Raw genomic sequence first — 24,398 nt, 5'->3', positions numbered from 1 at the left:
AAGTGCAAAAAGTTAATCAGAAATATACATTTACACACAAACTAACCACCAAACGCAACTTCCAGCCGCCATCTTTATTTTTTAGCTCAACCATCTTGGAATGGAATGCACATGATTGTGGGATATCAAAGGCAACGAAGGATACATCTATGCTGCCTTCAAAAATCAATCAGATGAAGGCATGTCAGGAGACAGGAAGTGAAGCTAACTTTGGATTCGGACGCGCCTTGATGCCTTCCTACCTTGGAAAGATGCCTCCAAAGGCAGCATTTTTCAGTTTTCGGATGTAGCCTACATATGATTCAGAGCATGGTATGAATCCTAGCGTTTTCGAGGGGGAACCTTTTTTTGTGAAAAGTGAAAAGCTTTAAGAACTAATTGGAAAGCAAACCAAACTAAAATCGACTGCTAGTGAGTGCATATCTCCATTTCTGTGTGCATGCATATTTGAGCATCTAAAATTGGCTCGTGCATGGCATTTGATGGCACTGCTCTTTTGCTAGTCTACCCCAGGTGTTGAATAATACATAGCATTTTACTTTCACCACACTGCAAATTTGTCTTTCTGCACCAGGTGAACTGAAATATTTGAACATCAAAGCAGGGCAGATAAATGTTTATGCAAGCGCAGGTTCTGCTTATTTGTGCGATCATGCTCTAAAAGTGATGTCTTTGAATGAAGCCTTGTTCATTCAGCATTAAATATATATATATATATATATATATATATATATATATATATATATATATATATATATATATATATATACGGCACGTTTGCGATGTTAACCCTGCATAGAGTGCAACAGTTGAGTTCTGGAAGTAAAAATTCCATTTATTTTCTCCATAGACAAAATGATTTTAAATCTTTTGATTTTAAAAGACAGACCTCTTGTGAACTAAAAGATTGTTAATCGATATGCTTTTGTTGAACCCGTCTATTTGCATTAATAACTTATTTTTAAAATAATCATGTCTAGTAGCGGAATTCATAGTGGAAAAACTATATTACCCATGATGCTGTACAGAAAATTACATTCCACCAATCAGAAAGTCCCAGAGATCTTGTAATCGAGTTGGTCTCACCACACTCTCAAAATACTTAAATATTTGTATTTATATGCATATTTCAATGCTTTGTTTCTGTAGATACAACCAACAACTTTAAATGAATAGTTTCATGTTTCTCCTTTGTTTTTTATTTGATTAATGGCATCTGCAATGCTTCATGGGTTCATTATAGTTCTTTCCCTCACTGAAGCCATTAAGTACAATCTTATACCTTTGTCTTTTTTTTTTTTTTTTTGATTTTCATTTAGTTTTTTAACATAAACATTTGTAATGTTGTGATTATTCATAGCTGGTTGGCTTAGTTGATATAACTGACTTTTTACAAATCCTAGTCCTCAGGGTGAATTGTTAAATCATGAGCAGGGAAAGCTTGTAAAGTCTTACCTAATCTATTGTCTACAACTCAAACTGGAGCACTAGCATACTGTACGATGACCTTAAAGTTAGCAGTTTTAATAGTCTTAAACAAGGGCATAGGTTTGCTTTCGACATTGGTGGGGACATAACCCCCACCCCAACATATTCATAATTCATATAAAGAGTTTCTTAAAAAAAAAACTATGTTTAACAGACAATAATTACACAATTTTGATTTTGTGAAACAACAACATCAGCATCAGAGCGCTGGGTGTCTTATTCACAATTACTTTATTTTAATATTAATAAATTTGAACCCAGGATAATTCTGAAATAATACTCTGCTGTTGCTGTAGCAACAACACTTTCATGCGCATCTGATTGACAGATAAACCGTATTATTTCAGTGTTGTTTTTTCAGCTTACAGTTTGATTTACATTCAGTTGAACAATATTAATTTAAAGTTAAAGACTGTCCGCGGCGACTCAGGACGCATGTTCCAAATCCTGCTGCACCACAGAGTGCCACTTACATAGTTTAATAGTTTACCAAAAAAAAAAAAATCACATTATATTTGTCTCAAATTATTGTTAATGTTCATAATGACTTTATCCTAGGCTGGAAGATTGTATATTTTTCCGCACAATGTTTGTCTTTCTGTCTGTATCTAATAAGAGCCATAGGTCGCGCTTTCTCTTTCCATTTGCTCTGTTTTGTCAAACACCATACTTCAAACTCATCGATGCACCTTTGTTAATTCCTGAAGTGGGCTTTTATATGAACTGTTTTGGACTGCTGTCTTGAATTGGGTGCAATCCATGTGAGTTGTTCTAAATGCGGCGCTGCGGTCCTTGTCCGGCGTGCGTAAACATATACACGTCCCTAGCGTCCCCCCCTAATTTTACGCCCCTGGTTTTCATGTAGTAATTTTGACAGTTTGACAGCAATTTAAGTGAACACGGCTCTGTCTCAGGTTTATGAGTGAGTTTCGTTGCACATTGTCAGTGTGTATCATCAGCTCATCCTACATGAAAATACTTGAGGGGAACTTCCTTCAGGATTCTGCCCCGCTGTACCTTCTAGCATCTTTTTATATATAAATGAACTCAGTGGCTACATCAGTTTTCCATTCATTCGGAGTTGTACAGATTGCCCCTTTTGTCATCCGACATGAAGTCGCCCAGAGGGATGTTTGCCTCGCTGCATAAGGCCACACACGCATTATAGAAAGTCCACTGCGAAGCATATAGCATACACAGTACACTTTCATACAACTTCAGTCTGTTTTGTTGGTTGTACTTTAACATTTTCATACAAACTAGTTAAGTTTGTAACCCATACTTATTAACTATGCACCATTCACAAATACAGAATGCTTTTAAAATTAATTTTCAGAGAGGAGAGAGGATACAGTAATGTGTTTTAGTTAGACCAATTCTCACTATTAACTAGCTGTTTATTAGCATGCCTATTACTAGAATATTGGCTGTTTATTAGTACTTATAAAGCATGTATTAATGTCTTGTTCTGCATGACCATATTCTAGATCACTTACTCCACCCAATACCTAAACCTAACAAACTACCTTACTAACTAAGCAGCAAATTAGGAGCTTATTGAGGCAAAAGTCATAGTTAATAGTTAGTTAATAGTGAGAATTGTTCCCCAGACTAAAGTAATTTTAATAATGTAGTTAATTACTGTAACATGGAGATCCACAGAAACCATCCTAAATTTGATCTTACGATCATCTCTCCAAAATGCGTGTGTGATTCCTAGACTGAACGTACGTACAGAAAATACACGTACGCGTACTCTTTTAGATGTGAATACACATACTCTTTCAGATGTGAAATCTATGAATCGCAAATGCTCTTGAACTTGCGTGCAAATGAATGGTTTCAGCTCTCTGCCTTGTAAACGACTCCTAATTAATGTCATTGGCATGTAAAAGATCACCAGTCATCGTCCAAATTCTTTAATTTAGAACAGCGAGCTGCAAGAACAGCTTACATTCCAAAAACCTGCAGTACTCCGACAAGAAAAAGTGAGATCAAATCCAAGTGCATGCATGCTTTATAAATGAGGCCCCTTCTGTGATCATTCAGTACAATCAATTTCTCCGCAAAACTAAATGTTCATGTTACAAGAATAAATCACAAATTTAGTTTGTGTATGCTTTCAATATGTGTTTCATCATGCTTTATTATTATCAAATCCCACATATGGCCTTCCAACATATCCATACTTGGCTCCGATATGGAAGCACAAATGTAAGTCAGTGTGGCTTTTTTCAATCGTCCACACGTTGTCATCTACATCACAGTCTGTGTCTTTTCTTGAACTAGATGCCTGAGGAAGAATATCTTTGCATGATATTAAGTGATCTTGTGATCTTATACTTTTCACTAGGGATGTGCCCGAAGCCGAATACCTTATTCGGAAGGCACGGATAATGGCTTCAAAACGAATAATGGATTTATCCGAATAACAGAAAAAATATTCGGCAGACACAATCACATGTTTGCTGGAACAGCACTGCATTAGTGAGGTCTGCGGTTGTTAAAATTTGTGCAATAATAATGACTAGTACTGCTTTGATAGCATTTGACACAGTTTCGTACAGATAATATCATGGTGATCATTGCGTTTGTCTAACGAATGTGGTCTCCTCAGCAATAAACTATCCGCGCACTCCACCGGTGAAGCAGTGTTGCCAGATATTGCTACAAACACAACCAAACCCTGAAAACTGCAGCAAAATAAGTTTAAATCTTGTATTTTGCAAATAGGATACATCATCTCAAACCTCAACCTTCATCTTCCCACTTTATTAATGCCCTAATTACTTTATTAATTATGTTACATTAAGTATTAAAACAAGTCCAGCGACACTTATAATAACTAGATCTGGCAACATGGTGGAGCGGCGTGGAGGCTGCACTTGCGCCAAGCTCCTTCACTCCTGCATTTCAGCCACATGAATTTATTCAGCGACATGATTTTAAATAATTTTTCATATGTTTTCAAAATTTATTTTTGACAATGAAACATTTACGGTGGTCTAGACCTCATAGCTGGCTATGGGCCTGGATGTGTAAAGTGAATGAGTGTAAACTATAGCCTATATGAATGAAATGAGCGCAAATCAATAGCTGCGTTGGGGTCTGCGCGTCCCTCAGAAATCAGAGCTTTGTCTGGAGTTATATCAACTCGACAAAAATATCCTAAAAACGGTCCTAACTTCAAACCTTTTCGAAATCCAACTGTAAAAACGCATTGCATTAGCCCTTTTCGTGAATGGCATTACATTTAATTATACAAGAAGAAGAAAAGCTATGTTCGATCAAGGCTTTTGGAGGGTCCAAATGATTGGTTGCGCTCTGTTGCTAAAAAAAACTCGTAAATGATCACAGACTCCCGCAACACATGATCTACTTAAAGTTCAAGCTAGCTTATCATTCTGCTATGAGTGAACACTTTCTTTCCATTTCTTATTTTTTTCTTTTTTTTTCTTTTCCCAGCTTCTTTTTTTCTACTAGTGCTCTTATTTAAGATTGTGGATGCTTGCCTCTTGTCAAATTTGTACACAAGTTTCACTGGAAAATACTTTATTTTATTATACAAGGCATATTTGTTAAATGAAAACTACAAATCGAACAGATTTGCATTTAAAATGGTATTTTCATGTAATTTGACGAACTTCCGGTTTAAGCCACGCCCACTTCCGGATCTATCCGAATACAGATACAGATACAAATAATTTTGAGATTGTCACAGATACAGATACAGATACAAATAATGGCTCCGCTGCACACCCCTACTTTTCACTTTCACGGGGAACCTCTGGGCATGAACATCAATGACTAAGTGGTTAATGTTGAGAAAATTAATTTTCATGAATTTTGCCATATTTTTTCATTAAATGCATTTGTATTGATGAAAGCAATAATAATAATATTGAACAGTAATGAAATAAATAAAAATAATAATTAAGGTTGGAAATGCAATTTACATGTTTTTTGTTCTTTAATGTACAATGAAATTATATATAATAAAATCTGTTTTGATGACTGTACTAATTTTCTGCAAAAATAAAATGACTGAACTGACTGAACATATTATTGTTATTATTATTATTTTAAATCATCTTGTCATTCCAATTAAACTCTCTACTCATAATCCTATGAACTGATTGAATTTAGTTCAAATTTTCAAATTCACTCTCATTAGTTAGGGAATTCTCCTAAAAATCATTTTTTTTTATCTCTTTTTTTTTATTGATTCAACAAAATTTAAATCTAATAGGTTTTATAAGCTGAAAAATGGAATAGTACAACAGAGAATAAATTACATATGTGTATTCCTCTTTTTGTGTTTGTTTGTATTTATTTATTTTCTTGTCACGTAAATTAAAATCCCAACTCAACATCCATTTTTTTTTTTTTTAATTCACACTCATTAGTTAAAAGGGAGGCACTTCTCCTAAAAAAAAAAAGGTAACACTTTATTTCGATAGTCCACTTTAGACATTCTACTAACAGTAAGTAACTTTGCAACTACATGTCAACTAGCAGTCATTAGAGTATTAGTAGACTGTCTGATTAATATCTTCTAACACTTTATTTTGATGGGTCCACAACATACAACATACTGACTATGAGAAACTTTGCAAGTATATGTCAACTTATTATACTAACCCTAAACCTACCCTACTGAGAGTTAGTAGACATGTAGTTGCAAATTAATGATAATTAGTTGACATGTAGTTGACATGTAGTTACAAAGTTACTTATAGTTAGTAGAATGTCTAAAGTGGACTATCGAAATAAAGTGTAACCAAAAAAAAAAAAAATCTAATTTTGCCAAGCTTTTCTCTACAAATAATCATTGATAATGCCTGATATAATTTTGAGACCAAGTTTTCAGATTCAATATTACATTTTATTTGTTTCCCAATTGTTTCTTTATCAGTGTATTGATATTTTCAATTGTAGAAAATGAGAATTACAGTGTAGCACAGATTATAAGAGCCTCAGATAGTAAACACACAACTGACTGAATTGACTTTTTTTAATAACATCAGATTCAGACCACCAATATTGGCTGTGTGGGTGGCTGCATGTGTGAGGCTGGCTTGAGGACATGCATTTCTGTGAAGTTCAGAAAAGGAACATTGCACAAGAAAATAAACACATCATAAACGGAGAATCCGACAGCTTTTGGAGTTTTATACAGTATTTATTGAGGGTTCATAGATTTTCGAAGATTATAACAAGAATTGTTCCTGTCAGTCCATATGCATCTGCTGACCATCTGCTTGGCGTCAGAGAGCGTTTGCTGTTTTGTGATGTTGTGAGATATCAGTACGACTCCTCTGTGAATGGAAGCTAAGGCTTAATCTGTGAACATGTGCAAACACACACTGTCAATTTACCGTCTTTACTCCATCCTTCCTAAATGACTTTCTGCTTTTGTTGGAGTATTACAAATATATATATAAAAATAATTAAATTAAAATTAAAATAAAATAATGAGAGGCACAAACAAAAAGCAAAGCAGTTACCAAGCATTTGCATTTTCTCTAGCTCTCAGAAACTAGTGCTCACACACATTCATAGACCATTTCCATCGTTTCTGCGTCTCTGTCTCCCACACACACAATCATACAGAATGTTCTGTTAAAACAGCTAAAAAGGCCTAATTGTGGCATCTAGTCATTTTAGGACCTGAGATGGAAAATATAATTACAAAATAAAATAAAGAAGAAAAAATAGATGGATACCATTGCAGCTTTTTAGAATGGCAGTGTGTTTTAGATGAAGAACATCAGAAAGAGAAGGGACTATACAATAACTAACTAAATAAATAAATTAATATCTTTGTGGTTATTGACTCATTATGAGAACATTCTGTCCCTAATACACTTTATGCAAGTCTTAAGAAAAAATACAAATAAATAATAATAAATAATAATATTTGTTTACTAAGGAGAGCAAGTGGCAAGTTTCAAATTATTTACATTATTGATTTGTCACCAAGTATTTTTCATAGCATTGCTTTGTAGTAACCTTTGCATTAACCAGTAAAGTACAAACCAGAAAGTTTAGAAATGTTACATTACACGTTGTTAGAAAGTATTTTGTATTTACATGAACACCCGGCTCTAATTGGATGTTTAGTACCATAATTGATATTTACACCTAGAAATAGTTTTTTTGAAATATATTAAAATAAGCCCTAATGCCCAAGTTCTCCTTACGTCATTTCTTTTAACAATGTACACCACCGAGACGTCTTCTACAGCTCAGATGAAGTTGCAAAAATGAAAAACTTTGCAACAACTTGTAAAGAATCGACAAAGAAAATAATCTCTGCACATATGAATATATGTGAATGATATGAATTGTTTTGATCTTGTGCAAATAATTGTGACCATAAATGAACAGCAGAAAATATCACATTGTTACACTTAATTGTTACATAATCACCATCATTATGAATATACAATCACTATTAATAACATACTGAATTGTCCACAGACTGGTAATTAAATGCATTCACACATTTCTGATCCTTGAGTCCAGAAGCTACGCTTATTGTTATATTATGTTTTATCTCTTCATATAGTTAAATACCAGTAATTTATGTCAAGTTCCTTCTGAACTTTTCTTGAATCGATTTAGCAATATGAATCGCAAAATATATTTTGATTGTATGGTACCAGTATTGCATGCAGTACAGATGTGAGGGATGCATGATTAAACATGAGTAATAAATATGTTGCTTGATTTCTGGCATGCTTTCAAGTCCACAGTTCCCTGGTTATGAATAATGTTTCGTAAGATCATTCAATATTTATTTATTACCGATCATCGAAGGGGTTGAGAGACAAGATGGTAAAATCATATTAAATCAATGTTAATTTTTGCTTCCTTGAGCTTTTAACTTATTCTTGTTTAAACCCTGCTGTCTTTTCATTAAAAAAAATAAAAAAATAAATCAAAAATACAGAAAACATCGATTATTGATATACTGAGATATAAAATGCCAAACTTCAAAGAAATCTTAGTGAGCATGATATGCATTGTTTTTATCTCTGTGACTGATGATCAAATTAAAACTGCAGACCTTGATGGAAAATGTGTTACATGCAGGTCCATCAGGATTACATATATTTATAAATGATTATGACAGATGCACTATACCATATACAAAAAAAAAGAAAAAATTAATGTAATGAAAAGTAAATGTATAAATAAAGATGTGTATATACCTTCTTAGTTAAATCTGGTCAGTATTGTGCTTTTATATTTTTTCAAGCATTGTAAAGCTAAACTATATTCATATGCCCTTCTCACCGGTGGAGGACACTGGGCTCTGACCGGCTCTTTTAGATGGATTTCATCATGTTTCATGATAAAATTACAATATTGGTCCTGCACCACGAGCCCCTCCACGGTCTCAATAATTCACTGTTTTCAATTCATTTCATATGTAAACACAGAGCTACTCTCTTCTTCTGAATACAAAGAGCATTTTAACAATCCTATACAAGAGATATTTACAGTACATAACACAAAGGAATGACTTCATTTTTGTGAATTCTTTTTCATTGAGGAAGCCATGAGATTCCTTAACTGCTGGCTTTTTCAAAAGAAAATCAGTATCAAAATGAGCAATGCTTCAAGATGTTAAAAGCGCCTATATTGTCTGTAAACACATACATACAGAAAGAAAGAAAGAAAGAAAGAAGCTGAATCAGGCTCAGACGGCATGCAGACGGCACAGACCGTTTGAAGTAGTGTATACAAGTGATTATACAAGCTAAGGAGATTTGCCAGATTTACCAAAGATTGAGAGGTTCATAGCACTGCATCTGGACGAGAGTTAAATGTTTTGTTTGAGGCAGTTAGCAGCAGCTAAACCAGACATCTTCCAGTGCAACTATATTGTCTGCTTTGATCTTTGTGCTATATGTGTGTAATTATGTCTTATTAGTTTTGGATTGTTATAAGTTCTGATCACAATGCTGATCGCAATCTTCGTTAATGTTTATGTACAACTGTTCACAGAGACGTCTGTGCCGTCGATGTCAGATTTACCAGCTAAACATTACACAACAAACAAGCAAACTGTAGTCAGTCATTTTACATGTCATTCGTCTCTTTTGGTGTAAACATGCAATGATTAGGGAGAAGAAACTTTGTGGACCAGACTTTGCTAAAAGTTAGTAGCCTAAATATCAAGCCGTTCTCACACCAAAGCTTAAAAAAAAAAAAAAAAGATGTACGTGAGCACAATGTACTTATTGCACGTATGTGTGTGTATATATATATATATATATAAACCTGTCTCTAACCTTAACTGGATCCCACCTTAATAGCAGCAAATGTGTTTTGCCATACAACATTAACACAATAAGTACACTATACCAAACAATGAACCATTTTTTGGCGGGAAGTACATATTATTTAATGATACCTAATATAAGTGGGACCCAAAATGGATTATGCATTTACATTTTTGCATACATCTGTAAAAGTAGAAATATATTTATTCTTAATAGATATGTTTGAGCATGTAACCTCACCCCTACCCTAAACCTAACCACTATACAAAACATGTAACGGGCAGATAAAAGTACAGTTACAGATGACCGGAAAAAAAGAAAAAAACTGTATTAAAGGGGTGGTTGACAGTTTTTCTCTAGGCTTGATTGTGTTCATGGGGTGCAGTCTAACACGTGTTAATGCTTCGTTTAAAAAATAATAATAATAATTTTTCACATAATTTACGTTTATTTCACACTGCTTTGTCCCTTTTTTGATAAACACGCTGATCATTTCCTGTTTTTATGAAGCCCCTCCCTCAGAAATACGCGATGGGCTCAGATTGGTTAGCTGGCCCAGTGTGTTGTGATTGGCTAAACCGCCTCTAGTGCGCGTCTAAACGTCACGCCCCTCACCTCAGCAGCATGTGCTCCAGTTGGATTGTAAACAATGGCGTCGTCTATATTGCTTATCAATTTGAGTCCAAATGAGACACAGAGGATATTAGTGAAAAGGATTGTGCAGAACCTGTCCAAGCATGGCTTTTAATGGTAGGCCTCTGTTTTTTGTTTGTTGTTGTCTCATACTTTTAGATATGCTGTTATTTGTAAATGCTACTGCTTATGTTAGCTTTTAATATACAGTTTTATCCTGAATAAAGCTGTAATACAGTACGACAACGTCACGTGCGTCCATTTATAACGCTTCTCATAGCTATGTGAAAATAAGTGTATAATTGGAACAGCTCATTGTTGGAGCGGAGCTGATGATCCGAATGAGAGAGAGAGAGAGAGAGAGATGCAGAGCAGGGCGACGCGAGGAACAGGATTGAGAACCGCTGCTTTAGAATATTGATTTTGAAACTTGTGAATCCATTAGAATCGTTAGAAGACAGAATTGCGATTCATAAATGAATATATTTTTACGTGCGCCCCTAGTTTTCTCTTCCACTTCTCTAAAGCAGCACAGCATGGCCTCGCCCCCTTTGCTGCATGTTCCCGGGGGGCGGGGTTTATCTGGGTTCATTACGTAACATACCTGGGAAGAAACTTGTTGTAGTCCCTACTAGCCATTTTGTAGGCATTAAACTGCCATCATTTTAAAAGATCTCCGTTTGCATTGAACTTTCAGCTTTGTAACTTTGCAGATATTGTTTGTGCTCAAACAGCAACATTACACACTAACTGACGTTAAAAAAGTGAAATCGCAATCAATCACCCCTTTAAAGTATTACAAATGAGTTGTGATGCTTTTCAAGTCTTCTGAAGCCATATACAGTGTATTTATGTGAGTCACATCTCATTCAAAACATAAATTTAATTTTAGCATGTTGCAGTCAGTTTTAAAACACGTGAAAGCCAATGGCTGATGCAATGCTTCTTCATGTAGCAATTTCTGAACGGGAGCATTATGGCGAATGGAGATCAGCTTTGGGTCTGTTCCTCAGACAAAGCAATCATTTGGCTTAGGAAGACTTAGAATATGTATAATTTTTGAACAAATTATTGTGACTATACTAGTCATATACTGTGTTTATATTGTTTTATATTGCAAAATGGTTATGTTTCGGAGTACGGGTTGAGTTAGGTGCTCAAAATGTAATATAAATAATCTGGGTAGCACTTTGTTTCACAGTCCTGTTCCGCATGTACGTACCATATACTTATTATAATAATTGGTAATAACTAGGTACTAACCCTGAACGGACCCCTAATCCTAACCTTAACCCATGTAGTTACCTTATACCACCCAGTACTTTCTTGGGTAAGTACATGTAATATAAAATAAACAGTAATGATAATTTAGGATTAAACTGAAAAAATAGTAAAATTCATGTCATAATGAAAAAATACAATAAAATTGCCACCTGTGTATTCACGCCAAAGGTTTCTCATTGAAAGCAATTGCGTTTGTAGTTCAGGCGATATACGGTGATACCAAGGGTCTCAATAGTGATGAAGTGATGAATAGCGATAATTATCAGTATCTGGTGCCTTCGGAGTGAGGACAGGTTGAGGCTACACACAATGGGCCAGTTTTACTAAACAGGGCAAATTAGCGTGAGAGCGCAATTAGAAAAATGAAGGGTTGCAACAGTTTTGATAGAGCTGGTATTGCGTAACTCCTCGTTGATGGTCATCTTTTAAGTCGTCTTTTATTTCCTGAAGCAAATTAAAAATAACATGGCTTGGCAAACGATATGTTCGGATAATGTGTTCTTCTGGCATTCAAAATGAATGAATACATGTGGAAAATGCAGCCGTTTCAAGCGCAAAATAGTTTAAGACATGCTTTTTTCGAGTGTTAAATAATGGCACAAATACCAGTAATTTGACGAGCGCAAACCTTAGTAAATCTCGTTGCGTGATTCATTTTAATACTCTTCTCCCATATATTTTGCATCTGAAAGGGAAACTTCTACAAATGCATATTCAATAAGGTCAGGCGCAAAAATAACTGGGTCCACGCCTTTTCAGCGCTAATTCGTTACTGTGCGTCTTTAGTAAAACCTGACAGTACTATTTTAATGCCAAAAGACGGTTTGCGCTAGCGCAAGCTGTTAGTAAAACTGGCCCAGGATGTCAAAGTTTAGCTGGTCATTATCCGGTCATCCCATGCTGGGCTGTGTTTCCCAAAAGCATTGTAAGCTTAAGTACATCGCAGACCCACTGAAACCAGTTGAGCTACGATCAACTTAAAGGGATAGTTCATCCAAAAATCCCATGTCATTACAAACCTGTCAGACCTTCGTTCATCTTCGGAACACAAATTAAGATATTTTTGATGAATTCCGTGAGCTCTCTGACCCTCCCATAGACAGCAAGGGTCCTAACATGATCAAGGTCCAGAAACGTAGGAAGGACATCGTTAAAATAATCCATGTGACATCAATGGTTCAACCGTAATTTTACGAAGCTACGAGAATAATTTTTGTGTGCAAAGAAAACAAAAATAACGACTTTATTCAACAATGTATCTCCTCCTCCCATTTTGGAGAGTATCACATACGTAAACAACTTATGCAACAGTATGTACGTGGCTACGTTGTTTACATTTAGATCAAAGCGTAAACAAATGTAAACGGTGCTGCTGACACAGAACAGCATACGTTGTTTGCGTATGTAATACTCTCCAAAATGGTGCCAGGGTGATGCGGAGGAGACGAATTGTTGAATAAAGTCGTTATTTTTGTTTTCTTTGCGCACAAAAAGTATTCTCGTAGCTTCGTAAAATTACAGTTGAACCACTGATTTCACATGGATTATTTTAATGATCTCCTTGCTACATTTCTGAGCCTTGATCGTAGTAAGATCCTTGCTGTCTATGGAGGGTCAGAGAGCTCTCGGATTTCATCAAAAATATTTTAATTAGTGTTTTGAAGATGAACGAAGGTCTTACGGGTTTGTAACAACATGAGGGTGAGTAATTAATGACAGAATTTTAATTTTTGGGTAAACTATCCCTTTAAGCTTACGATGCGTTTAGGAAACACAGCCCTGGTAGATGTAACTACATCGTTTTAAAGACAAAATGCATTATTCTCCATTGACGGCTATTCGAAAGTAGGCATATAATCTGATGTCAAATATTTATCATGTTTTGCATGTGCCATGTTTTTTTTTCAGAGTATTTTTACAAACTTTATTTTCCCCTTGTCTGCTGCCGTTCATGTCACAGCTCTGGATTATCACTACTTATCAAAGGCTTGGGACTGTGCATGTTCCTCTGCCTCTGTTCCTGCTATCAGCCTATAAGCATTGCACTTTACTACTGAATGCCAATCAGTCACGTGACATTTACATCTCAAGTGAACTGAGTGCTCATGAGAATGAGTGGGAATGCTAACGGAGAGATTAGCTCAATAACAAATTAAATCTATGAGTGCTACCAAATTTGGGATTGTGTTATTAGTAGTAATGCCTTCAATTTCCATAGCACAATATTAAACATAATACAAGCATCATGGAAATATAAAGTCGGCTAAGGTGTGAGGATAAAATTTAGAGTACAGTATTTGAGTGAAAAGTTTTATCAAAATAAATGAGGTTACGTAAAAGTGTATAATAAATTCTCTTGAATAAATAAACTATCTGTGAGTTGAGAAGTAGAAAATACAGCCTTATGTTAAAACTATTCATAGAGTCTCTTCACTCAATAGACCGTGAAAACAAGAAAGATTACAAATAAATTTATATAAATATTAAATTATCCAGTGCTGCTCTCGTAGAAATGGCTAAAAGGGGAAAGAACTGTGGACGTCCATGTTTTGTTGTTGATTTTTTTTTTTTTTTTTTTTGTTAGTATAAAGATAACTAATTTGTAGCAGTAACTGTTTTGATAATTTGGCAACAAAACAGATTAATCTTGTCCTAAAAGAAATTGTTAAAAAAAAAAAAAAAAAAATCTATCAAACCAAACACAAACACACTGAAAACTATAGATTTTTGGAGCAGGCACAATTTGTTCTTAACCTCTTTAGAGTATCAGTGTCAGCCAGCAATTAAGGTGAACCCAAGGTCAAAGAGAATTAGTCCTGATTTGAATTTGTCAACATAAGTCCTGCTTGTATTGCAAAATCAGACAGAAGAATATACGGACATAAAAATAAGTGGTGCTTCTCAGACGGACGAGAATCCAGTTAGTTGATATAATAAAGCCAATAGACGACATTGAAGAAGGAAAATACGGTGGGGAAGATCATTCTCGACCACTTGTCGATTGAATTGACGTCAGATAAGTCAGGGATGGTTATTTTAAGCTGTGAAGTGCGCCGCCGTAGTCGGCTCTTCTTCTGCGTGACATGGCGTTCCAGCGCATTGCGTCCAAAGTTGTGTCTGGCCAGGCCGGCTTTGCGATATTGCAGCGAGGTGCTGTCGTAGGCCAGCATGGTCACACGTGGGTCGCCCAGACCCAGGGTCAACTCTGATGTGCCCATTTCATTCTTGATCTCCAGAGGACTGAGAAGAATGTTTTCATGGGGGTCCATCTAAGACATAAAGACCCATCAATAGGTTAGTACTGATAACAGTTTTTCTTTTTTTTCTTGTAACTTTTTATGTACTGCTAACGATTTTAGTCAGAACGATCACAGATTTTTTTCTAAAGGTCTTTCTTTCAGGGCTCTACAGTGCGACCATTTCAGTTGCATTTGCAACTGAAAACTACTGCGTGTGACTATGAAGAAATATTTAGGAGCACCAGTGCGACTGACCCGATCAGCAGCATATTTGTGTTTGCACTGAGAGGAGCTTCAAAGGTTTCTAATGTACTTAAAGATAAAGATAAACTTTATTTTTCCCCGAAAGGAAATTTGTCTCGGGCAGAGTGCTACAATATTGCTCTAAACAATACTTACAATGTGCTTTTGCAGCGTTGAGTGATGTATCACAGACATATCCTCTTATTCGGCCTATAACAAAGTGTGTAAATAAGAGATTCACTGTGCAGTGTAGAGAGCTGCATTGATTATAATGGAACTTTGTGAGATTGCGATGAACTAAGGAGAGTGACATCTTTAAATGATTAAGGGAGTTTGCAAATGTGATACTGATTTAAAACAACGGTTCATTAAATAAGAAGTTAATATTAAGTGACTTACATTGTCTGACCATAACATTATTGCCTGATTTTGCACTATTTCATCAACGAAAATAGTTGCAAACAAAGTCACAGCCAAGCCGCTGCGCATCTCCATTCAAACACAGCAGTGTTTTTAAATGAATCTAGGGAATCAGTGATTCAATTGCTTCGTTCCTGAATGAATCAGCCATTCGAACGAATCAATTGAATGAATGACTCAGTGATAAAATCAGTGACTTGCCGCCACCTACTGGCAGTTTTAGTTTCATTTTAAAGTATATTTTCTGTTATTTAAATCGTTTTAATGTTTCTATATTCAAAATTTTATATTTAAAATATTAACCTCTGACCATTGTTGTTTTAATTATAAAAAGCTTATAAATATATATATATTGTTTTAATTTGACATAAAAGATGACATACTTTTAATGAAGTTAGAAAAATGCCATTAAAAAGGTAAAAACAAAATTCCCTGTACATTACTTTAAGGAGTCAAATATCACCTCGTAATGGAAAGGCTCATTTTTTATCATTATTTTTGATTATTGATTAGAAGGTGCTCCTGAAATTTTTGACTGTGCTCCTAAAAAGAAAAGTAAGCGTAGAGCCCTGTCTTGTTTTTGTTTTCTTTTACGAAAATTGCACTGAATAAAAAAATGAAAAATGTAATTGCAACTTTTTATCCGTTAATTCAGTTTTTTTTTCTCACAATTGCAAATTTATATCTTGAAATTCTGACTTTTTTCCTCACAATTCTGAATTCTTAATTTCTCAAAATTTTGAGATATACTGTAAACTCTCAATTGCGAGTAATAAAGTCAAATTCTGAGGGGAAAAAAAAATAATAATATTTTGCTGCAATGGCAAGTTTATATCTATATAAAGTTTATACAGTTTTTCATAATTCTGACTTTATAACACACAAATTTGACTTTTTATCACACAATTCTGACGCTTTTCTCAGAATTGTATGAATAAACACAATTGTGAGTTATGAAGTCAGAATTGTGACATAAAAAGTCGCAATTGCAAGATTATATTCCTTTTTTCTCACAATTCAGACTGATTTTCTTGGAATTGTGTGATATAAATTGAGCAATTGTGAGTTATAAAGTCCAATTTTGGTTCTTCTTACAATTGCAAGTTTATAAAGTGACTTTATTTCTCAGAACTGCAAGATTATATTGCATAATTTTGACCTGGGTTAACATGCAATTGTGAGTTTATATTATAAAAATTCTTGCTTGTCAAAACAAGAAATCAAATGCTGACTTACCTACTGCTTTTCAAGAATGATTCTTTAAACTTTTAACACAGTATTTAAGACATATTGAGACAAATCAACAAAGTGCCAGTAACACACAGTGGAAATGGGTTGGTTGGTACACATGAAGATGTAAAGCAAAGGTAAGACATGGTGGTACACATGATGGTATTTATGCTATATATTGCTACAAAATTATATCCTTTTGATGAGAAATAATAGGGCATCACATTAGAAGCTGAACTGAAATTTAAAAAAATCAAAAAAGTAAATTTTCAATTGCTCTCCCTCAAAAACAGATTGCCTTTTCCTTTCTGAACTGTACTTTCAAAAGTATCTTTTTTTAAAATAGTATCTAAAATTTCAAAACATTTGTTTGGTTGAGTGGTTCGGAGGGAAAAAAGAGAGGTGATGATGTCAATGGAGAAAAAAATAGGTTGTGCTCTTAAAGGAATAATTAATCGAAAAAAAAAAAAAAGACATTCTGTCATGATTTCCTCACCCTCATGTCTGTCTTTTTTGGTACACAAAATTGAAATGGAACGCTGGCGAGCTCCAATAGGACAAAAAATAACCATAAAAGTATGACTTGTGTAAAGTCATCTGAATAATTATTATTATTATTTTTTTAATAATAATAGACCACTCTATTATTCTTCCCTCAAGAAGAAAGTCATTAGACAACATGAGAGCATTAAAATTATGACAGAATTTTCTGTTTGGGTCAACAATTCTTTTAAGAGGAAACAAGGAATCACAAAAAAAAAAAAAAGAAAAAAAAAGGCTTAAATAAATTGGTCGCATTGGATGCCGTTATTCTCTTGATGAACTTTTTCAGTACCTTATTTTTTGAATCGCCTAGTCCTAATGCTGCATCATCCACAAAGATCGGTTCCCACATGGAGTCATGCGCGTCAATATCCCTCTGTTTCATTCTGGCATACAGAGCATCGTCTCTCTGAACTACATTTCCCACCAACCACTGAAAGCATACAAAATCAGCACTGTCAAAGCAGTCACTTCAAGAGAGGTGGTGAAACTTACATATTGGCTTTAAGAGTGTGAGGCAATGCTGGCATTTTGTGGATTATGCCTCAAAATCCTAAAATCCTAAATCCAGGATACTACAATATACAACATCTAAGCACCAGCGAAACATCGTCACAATTTCAACAAAATAAAAGACCAAGAGTCTTGACCAGTTCCATGAGTGCTGCTATTAATTATAATTATATATAGTGGTTTTCAAATGCCAAACAAACTTACTAATAAATAAATAAACAAACAAATAAGATCTGGGGTTCGTTCTTCGTACGTCACTAAGTCAGTTAGCTGGATTTGATTGTTGCCGATTTTGCTTGATCTTGGATTGTTTGGTTCTTCGAAGCTCATCCCGGAGTTGCTGTCATAGCAACAGGTCCGTAAGCTTAAACCTGCTCGGGAGCAGGTTTATTTCATGTAAACAGGATTAGATTGCATCTTTTTAAGCAGAATTGATACTTAAAATATGTCCCAGCCAACACTACTTTATTATAAGAGTACCCTACTGGTCCAGGGACAATTATTTAAAATAATAATAATTTCAAAATTAATTTGAAAATAATATAACAATGTTGTGTAGTCTATAATACTATAGACACAGCCAGTTTTACTCATTGAAAGATTTATTAGTGATGAAATCATTATTTTATAATTGTATTGGAGTCTTACACACATGCTATATAGATAATGTAGAGTCATGCATTAATTTGAGTGGTAACAGCTATTATGGGAGTGGCTTGATGGAGCACAGGAGATGCATTGCAGATAACATGATCTTGACCCTTAAGAAACTTTAATTAATGCTGTCACATAACAAATCTGTTTCAAAGATAAAATTAAATTAATTGATAATTACTACATTGAAATAAAAATGTAAAGCCTGTACAAAAATTAGAAATCATGAATATAAATAATTGGGAATCATGTAAAAAAATTAAAGTAAAATAAAAACAGTGCACATTTCATTTATCGATTATAACATTTATATAGTTTTGTTCGCTTGGCTGTTTCCTTACAAAAGTCCAGAAATTTGTCTTTTTTAATGATATGAATGAACCAGCCAATCGCTGCATTGCTGATTGTGATTTCGAGGATCGATACATAGCCCCTTTTAAACCAACCCATGAACGTGCAATTATCTCAGATAACTCAATCCAGCCATACTAATCATCAACAACAGGTGCGTTCGAAGAACCGAATTAGCCAGATCCTGATTAGCGCGATGATATCATCTTGGATGTGTCATTAGATTGCGGATGTAATAAGCAACGTATGAAGAACGGACCCCTGTTCTAATAGGGTTTAAAAGATCCAGGGGAAAACAATTCTAAATGCCAATAATAAAAAGCCTAAAGTCTATGTTTCTCTGTTATAATTATATAAAAATATATAAACAACTAAACATTAGTTTATCCTCTAACTACAGAACACTATAAGCCAGCATTAGCCTGAAATAAGCAGTATGCTTTTCCTGAAATAATGATAGACCAATCAGAACCAAAAAAAAAAAATTAAAGTAAAATAATATCTTATAAAACTTGAGTGCTGTTTTTCTGCTTCTTCTTAACCGTTTTATATGCATGTATCACATTTATCTCACAGTGGCAAAAATGCATTTGCGAACCCAAATATTTTGATTTCTGCATTGATTATTCTTAAAATGCTGTCTGATCTTAATTTAACTCACAATTAGACACACAATAGACAAACACAATCTCACTAAACCACTAAACAACAACTTAAAAAAAAGGCTTAAAAGCTGCTTAAAGGCTTTTGACCAATTTTGGACCATCCCTCACAAATCTGCATCAGTTTCTCGGTTGTCTCTGTATTTCTGGTTTGTCTTCCTCTATAGGTTATGCCACAACATCTAAATTGGCTTAAAGGGGACATCCAATAACAATTTTCCACAAGTTCGTATGATTCATTAGGGTCTTCATGAAGTGTCTAGTGTACTTTGGTTAAAATTGTTCAATGCTCGTGTCAAAAACAGCTCAGTTCACAGCGAGCCATTTCGGTGCATGGCTCTTTAAATGATAATGAGTTCTGCTTACCCCGCCCCTCTCTTCCGTGGGGCGTGTCGACACAAGACACATGAATATATCCGTATGACTCAGAGGTGGTCTCATTCAAATAAAAAAAAAAGTGAAAATGTCATCCTGCTGTATGTCCCCTTTAAGGTTAGAACTCAGGTCAATGACTTGATGCACTTTTGAATTCATTCTTCTTTTTAATGATTGTAAAGTGTGCTGGTTCAACAAAGAAGCACTAAACCATGATGATCCTTCCACTGTTCCTCACAGCTGGGATGAGGTTTTTCACAGAAGGATGAGGTCTTACTGTGGATTCATGAGGATCCAGGTCTTTAGCAGTGCTTTTATAGTCTTTTCCAGCAGCTTTATGCATCTATGTAATCTATTTTTAAGGACCTGTCAAAGCTTTTGGCATTGTGTCACACTAACTCTTTCCAGAGAACATATCAATGTCAATAACCAGGCTTTGTGTGGTTAACAGGTAATACATAGATCATTACTACTCCATGAATATAACTTAGTATCATAACATCCACTAAAAATATACAATTGTACATAAAATTATTGAACTAAAATATAGTACATTATAATACATAATAAAATGATGAGTACATTATAATAATAATTTAAAATAAATGGTCATTTTTGATGCCATAAGAGCTGTCAGATGATGTTTGTCTGTAATTTAGAAGAAAATCAGAGCAGCTTTTATGAGTAATCAATGGAGAAATCCAATAAAAGTCTTTAGGGTTCACAAACTTATTCTTGCCACTTTATATTTATCTTGTTTTTAACATGATTCTAACCCGATGTCACCCAATGATGTAATAGTATAACAACCAAATAAATTGAGTTTGATGTCATAAAGGAGAGTTATTGCCATCTATTGATGTAGTAGTGGTAGATTGCTGTGCCTTTAGTTGGAATAATAATAATAATAATAAAAGCAAAAGGCATGACTCACAGTAAATATTAAATTCACAAACTACCTCTACCCTAACATAAACCCACGTCTGATGTCTGCAACAGCCAACCAACTACCAATTATGACTGCAAACCGAAGTCATAAAATAATGACTATGTTGAAGAAGAACCCTGGCTTTCACTGTCAAACAAGCAAACTACTCTAAATGTACAGATTTTTATAGGGCAGTCTCATGTTAGTTACAATCAAGTTAGACATTGAAATTGCGGTGAAGTTATGAATACAGACTAGACAGAACAATCAAAACAACCATTCACAAGTAAAAGGCGTTGACGCTGACATCGATTTGTTGCGACAAAACCACCTGAAGTCATTTATTTAAAATCAGAGCTGGTGATTTCCAGTGACGTGAGCATCAGCTATCGCTGCTTCAGTTTTATACAATTCAGTAGTGATGCAATGTGATTAAATCAATGTATTTGTAAACACCCTTTGACATAAAAAGCACAATAGTTTGCAAAAATATTCTGAGAAGAACTGAAGAACTACTTCAGAATATGAATATACTATTTTGGTAACGAAGCAAGGTCCCATTAATCAATGTAAGCTAATTCATTAATATTAACAATGGACAATTCATTTGTTTCAGTTTTTATGAATTTTTGTTAACATTAGTTAATAATAATGCGACTATTCATTGGCAGTTTAGGTTAGCGCAGATACAGCTTTTGCAAATAAATTATTTCCCAAATTTTTCATTGTTACTTAATATTAAGTAATGTATTCAAAGAGATTTTTATTGTTAAAACTATATCAGCATATGTAACTTTTTTTGGTAACACTTATTTTAAGGTGTCCTTGTTACACATTACATGTACTTACTATTATAATAACAATAGATTATGCATAATTACATGCAAGTAACCCTAATCCAAAGCCTAGTCCTAACCCTAACCATATATTAAGTGCATATAGTTCATGAATATTACTCAGTACTTAAATGTATAATTACACTGTAACAAGAACAGTTTAAAATAAAGTAACTTGTTTCTTCTATCACCACAGCACTTTTTCTCTTGGTAACATTGATTCAAAACAAAATTATTCTAAAGTGTTACCACTATTTTTACAATTTGCCTTTTTATTACTGTGTAATTAGAGTTAAAGTTACTGTGTAGCTATTATAAACACTGGTAGTGTGTGAAGTTCAAACGTACTTTGTTGGGATCCATTCTCATCTTTTCATTGTTGGCTGTGGAGGCTTTCTCTGCAGCTTTCTTCTGCCGCTGTGGTCCTCTGCCGAAGAAGATGTAGTTGACCAGCGCGTACTCCAGCAGAGCCAGGAAGACGAAGACGAAACAGCCCATCAGGTACATGTCAATGGCTTTGACATACGGGATCTTTGGAAGCGTCTCCCGCAAATGTGTGTTGATGGTGGTCATGGTCAACACAGTGGTGATGCCTGTGGTCAAGAGGGACTCATTGTTAAGGGTGCAAATCACAAGAAGTGGATTCGGTTGAGCAACCATAATTCTTGGAAACAAGGATTTATAAATACTGACTGTTCAATCCCTTTCTGCATGTAGTTGCAAAGTTACTTAAAGCCCCCATGTGTTTACATGTGTATCTGGTCACGCTTTAGTTTGGGGATCAGTTCTCACTATTAAGCAATTATTACCTACATCTTCTGCCTCAACAAATTCCTAATTTGCTGCTTATTAATAGTTAGTAAGGTAGTTGTTAGTTTAGGTATGGCGTGGATTAAGGCATCTAAAATATGATCATGCAGAATAAGACATTAATATGTGTTTTATAAGTACTATAAACAGACAATACACTAGTAATATGCATGCTAATAAGCAATTTGTTAATAGTGAGAACTGATCCCCAAACTGTTACCATATACCTGGTATTTTTAATATGCTTAAAGACCAACCATGAGCAAATTCAACAGTCAACAGCATTGCTCAGTATTTTGTCCTTAAAACTGCAGTGTGCTGCAGTGCAGTGTCTCAAAAATTCATTTCGAATCTGCTCGTTTTCTGCTGTCACAAACATTTAACCAATCCCATCAACCTGTGGGTTCTTTTCATATCATTATCTCAACTCATCATAGGTTTTATTTACAACATGTTCTTGCAGCGTTGAGCAGTGTAGCCAATCACAGTTATATCTGTTGACTTCATGAGTGCACTGACCAATCAGAGGCGTTTAAGATCCACTCAAAACACAGGAGGTTTGTTCAGTGCTGAGTTCTGCACGTTTGTGAATCCTCGCAAACAAAGTATCGACAAAATGTAAATAATAGATTAATTGTGTAGTGTAGAGTTTCACTGATTATAATATAACTTCATGTCAATCAGTGATTATAAGGGGGAGCTCTTGTGTGCTTTCTAGACTATAATCCATTCAGAATTTGAAGACATTCACTCATGGATTCACTCCCCTATGACCATTTATCCAGTACTGCCACTTGCCATTGTGTAGCGTTCACTACTTCAGTTACCTGAGCGGAAGTGAAGCCGGTCTGATCTGCATATTCATATAGAACCATGTATAGTAAATGAGGTGAGGGTGTAGAGTTACATTCAAGCCATTTTAAGACAAAAAACATTCAAATGTGTCATTTTGATTATCAAAGATGTGTTTTAAGGGATAACACTGCAATGAGATTTTAATGTCAAAATAAAGTGTAACTCTTTTCTGTAAATTCCTTGCATTTTAGATTTAAAAGTGATTGCATGGTAAATAGTCTGGGGGAAAATGTGTTAAAGTGTTTATACATAACCATCTCTCAAGTTATACAAACATAAAAGGCTTTACGTTTTTAAGTGAAGTTGCCCATGCATTGATATTATGTGATGTATTTTTATCCTAACAAATAAACATAAGAGTAAACTGTAAGTTTGTTGCACACTCTCACCGCAATCTGTGAATATCAAACCAGATCACCCGGAGCATGTCCTCATCTAGAAAGTTAGGTAAACATCTGTGCATGTGTGAGGAGGGTTTATCGCCATTCTTTTCTTTTAGCTGATGATTCAGAATCTTTAATTCGTATGATTTTTCATGCTCTCAGCTGGCGGAGTGGGAGTTATGCACCTTAATCAGTGAAACACAAAGCCTGCCTCCAGCTAACCGGTGATTAACAAATAGTTGTCTTTTTATGCTTTGAAATATCCATTCAGTGTCATTCTGACGGTTTGCATGACATTAACTGTGGATCCTGTGACAGGTATTGCAAAGCTTATGAGGTCCAGAGTTATTATTCTCCATAAACCATTGTGTTTTTATCATTATTACTAGCAGTATAGCTAAAGGTGATGCCACTAAAACATTTCACCCTTCTCTGTTCCCATCATCACCTCTCTTGGCTGCTAAGCACTGTGAGTGTAATTTGCATATGGAACCAATTTAGACATGATTAAACTTGACCAATAGCACAGTAGATCCCATCCTCCTCCAGCCGCTGTTAGTGGCTAAATCAGAGAGTTATGCAGCTGATGCTCTCTCGTGTGGTAATACACAGAGGAAAACTGGCCTTTTTCTAGCTCTATCCATGTAAATGCACATT

At 34.8% G+C, this 24,398-nt stretch overlaps 1 protein-coding gene across 3 annotated transcripts in view; it reads right to left on the bottom strand.

The window, feature by feature from the left end:
• The window catches only part of LOC131529262 (gamma-aminobutyric acid receptor subunit beta-2), a 109,900-nt gene that overhangs the window by 5,252 nt on the left and 80,250 nt on the right, over nt 1-24,398 (bottom strand). The window contains exons 8-10 of one of the 3 annotated variants that reach the window (XM_058758888.1): nt 22,042-22,286; nt 17,667-17,807; nt 13,375-14,968 (exon numbers count right to left, since the gene is read on the bottom strand). In XM_058758888.1, the coding sequence (XP_058614871.1) occupies nt 14,621-14,968; nt 17,667-17,807; nt 22,042-22,286 (734 nt within the window). In that variant the 3' untranslated portion in view covers nt 13,375-14,620. Of the gene's footprint in view, nt 1-13,374; nt 14,969-17,666; nt 17,808-22,041; nt 22,287-24,398 lie in introns of those variants that run through there. The other 2 variants (XM_058758889.1, XM_058758891.1) reach the window with 2 other exon arrangements.

Source organism: Onychostoma macrolepis, chromosome 21, assembly GCF_012432095.1.
Source record: "Onychostoma macrolepis isolate SWU-2019 chromosome 21, ASM1243209v1, whole genome shotgun sequence".
NCBI lineage: Eukaryota > Metazoa > Chordata > Actinopteri > Cypriniformes > Cyprinidae > Onychostoma > Onychostoma macrolepis.
This window is presented reverse-complemented; position numbering and strand designations above follow the sequence as displayed.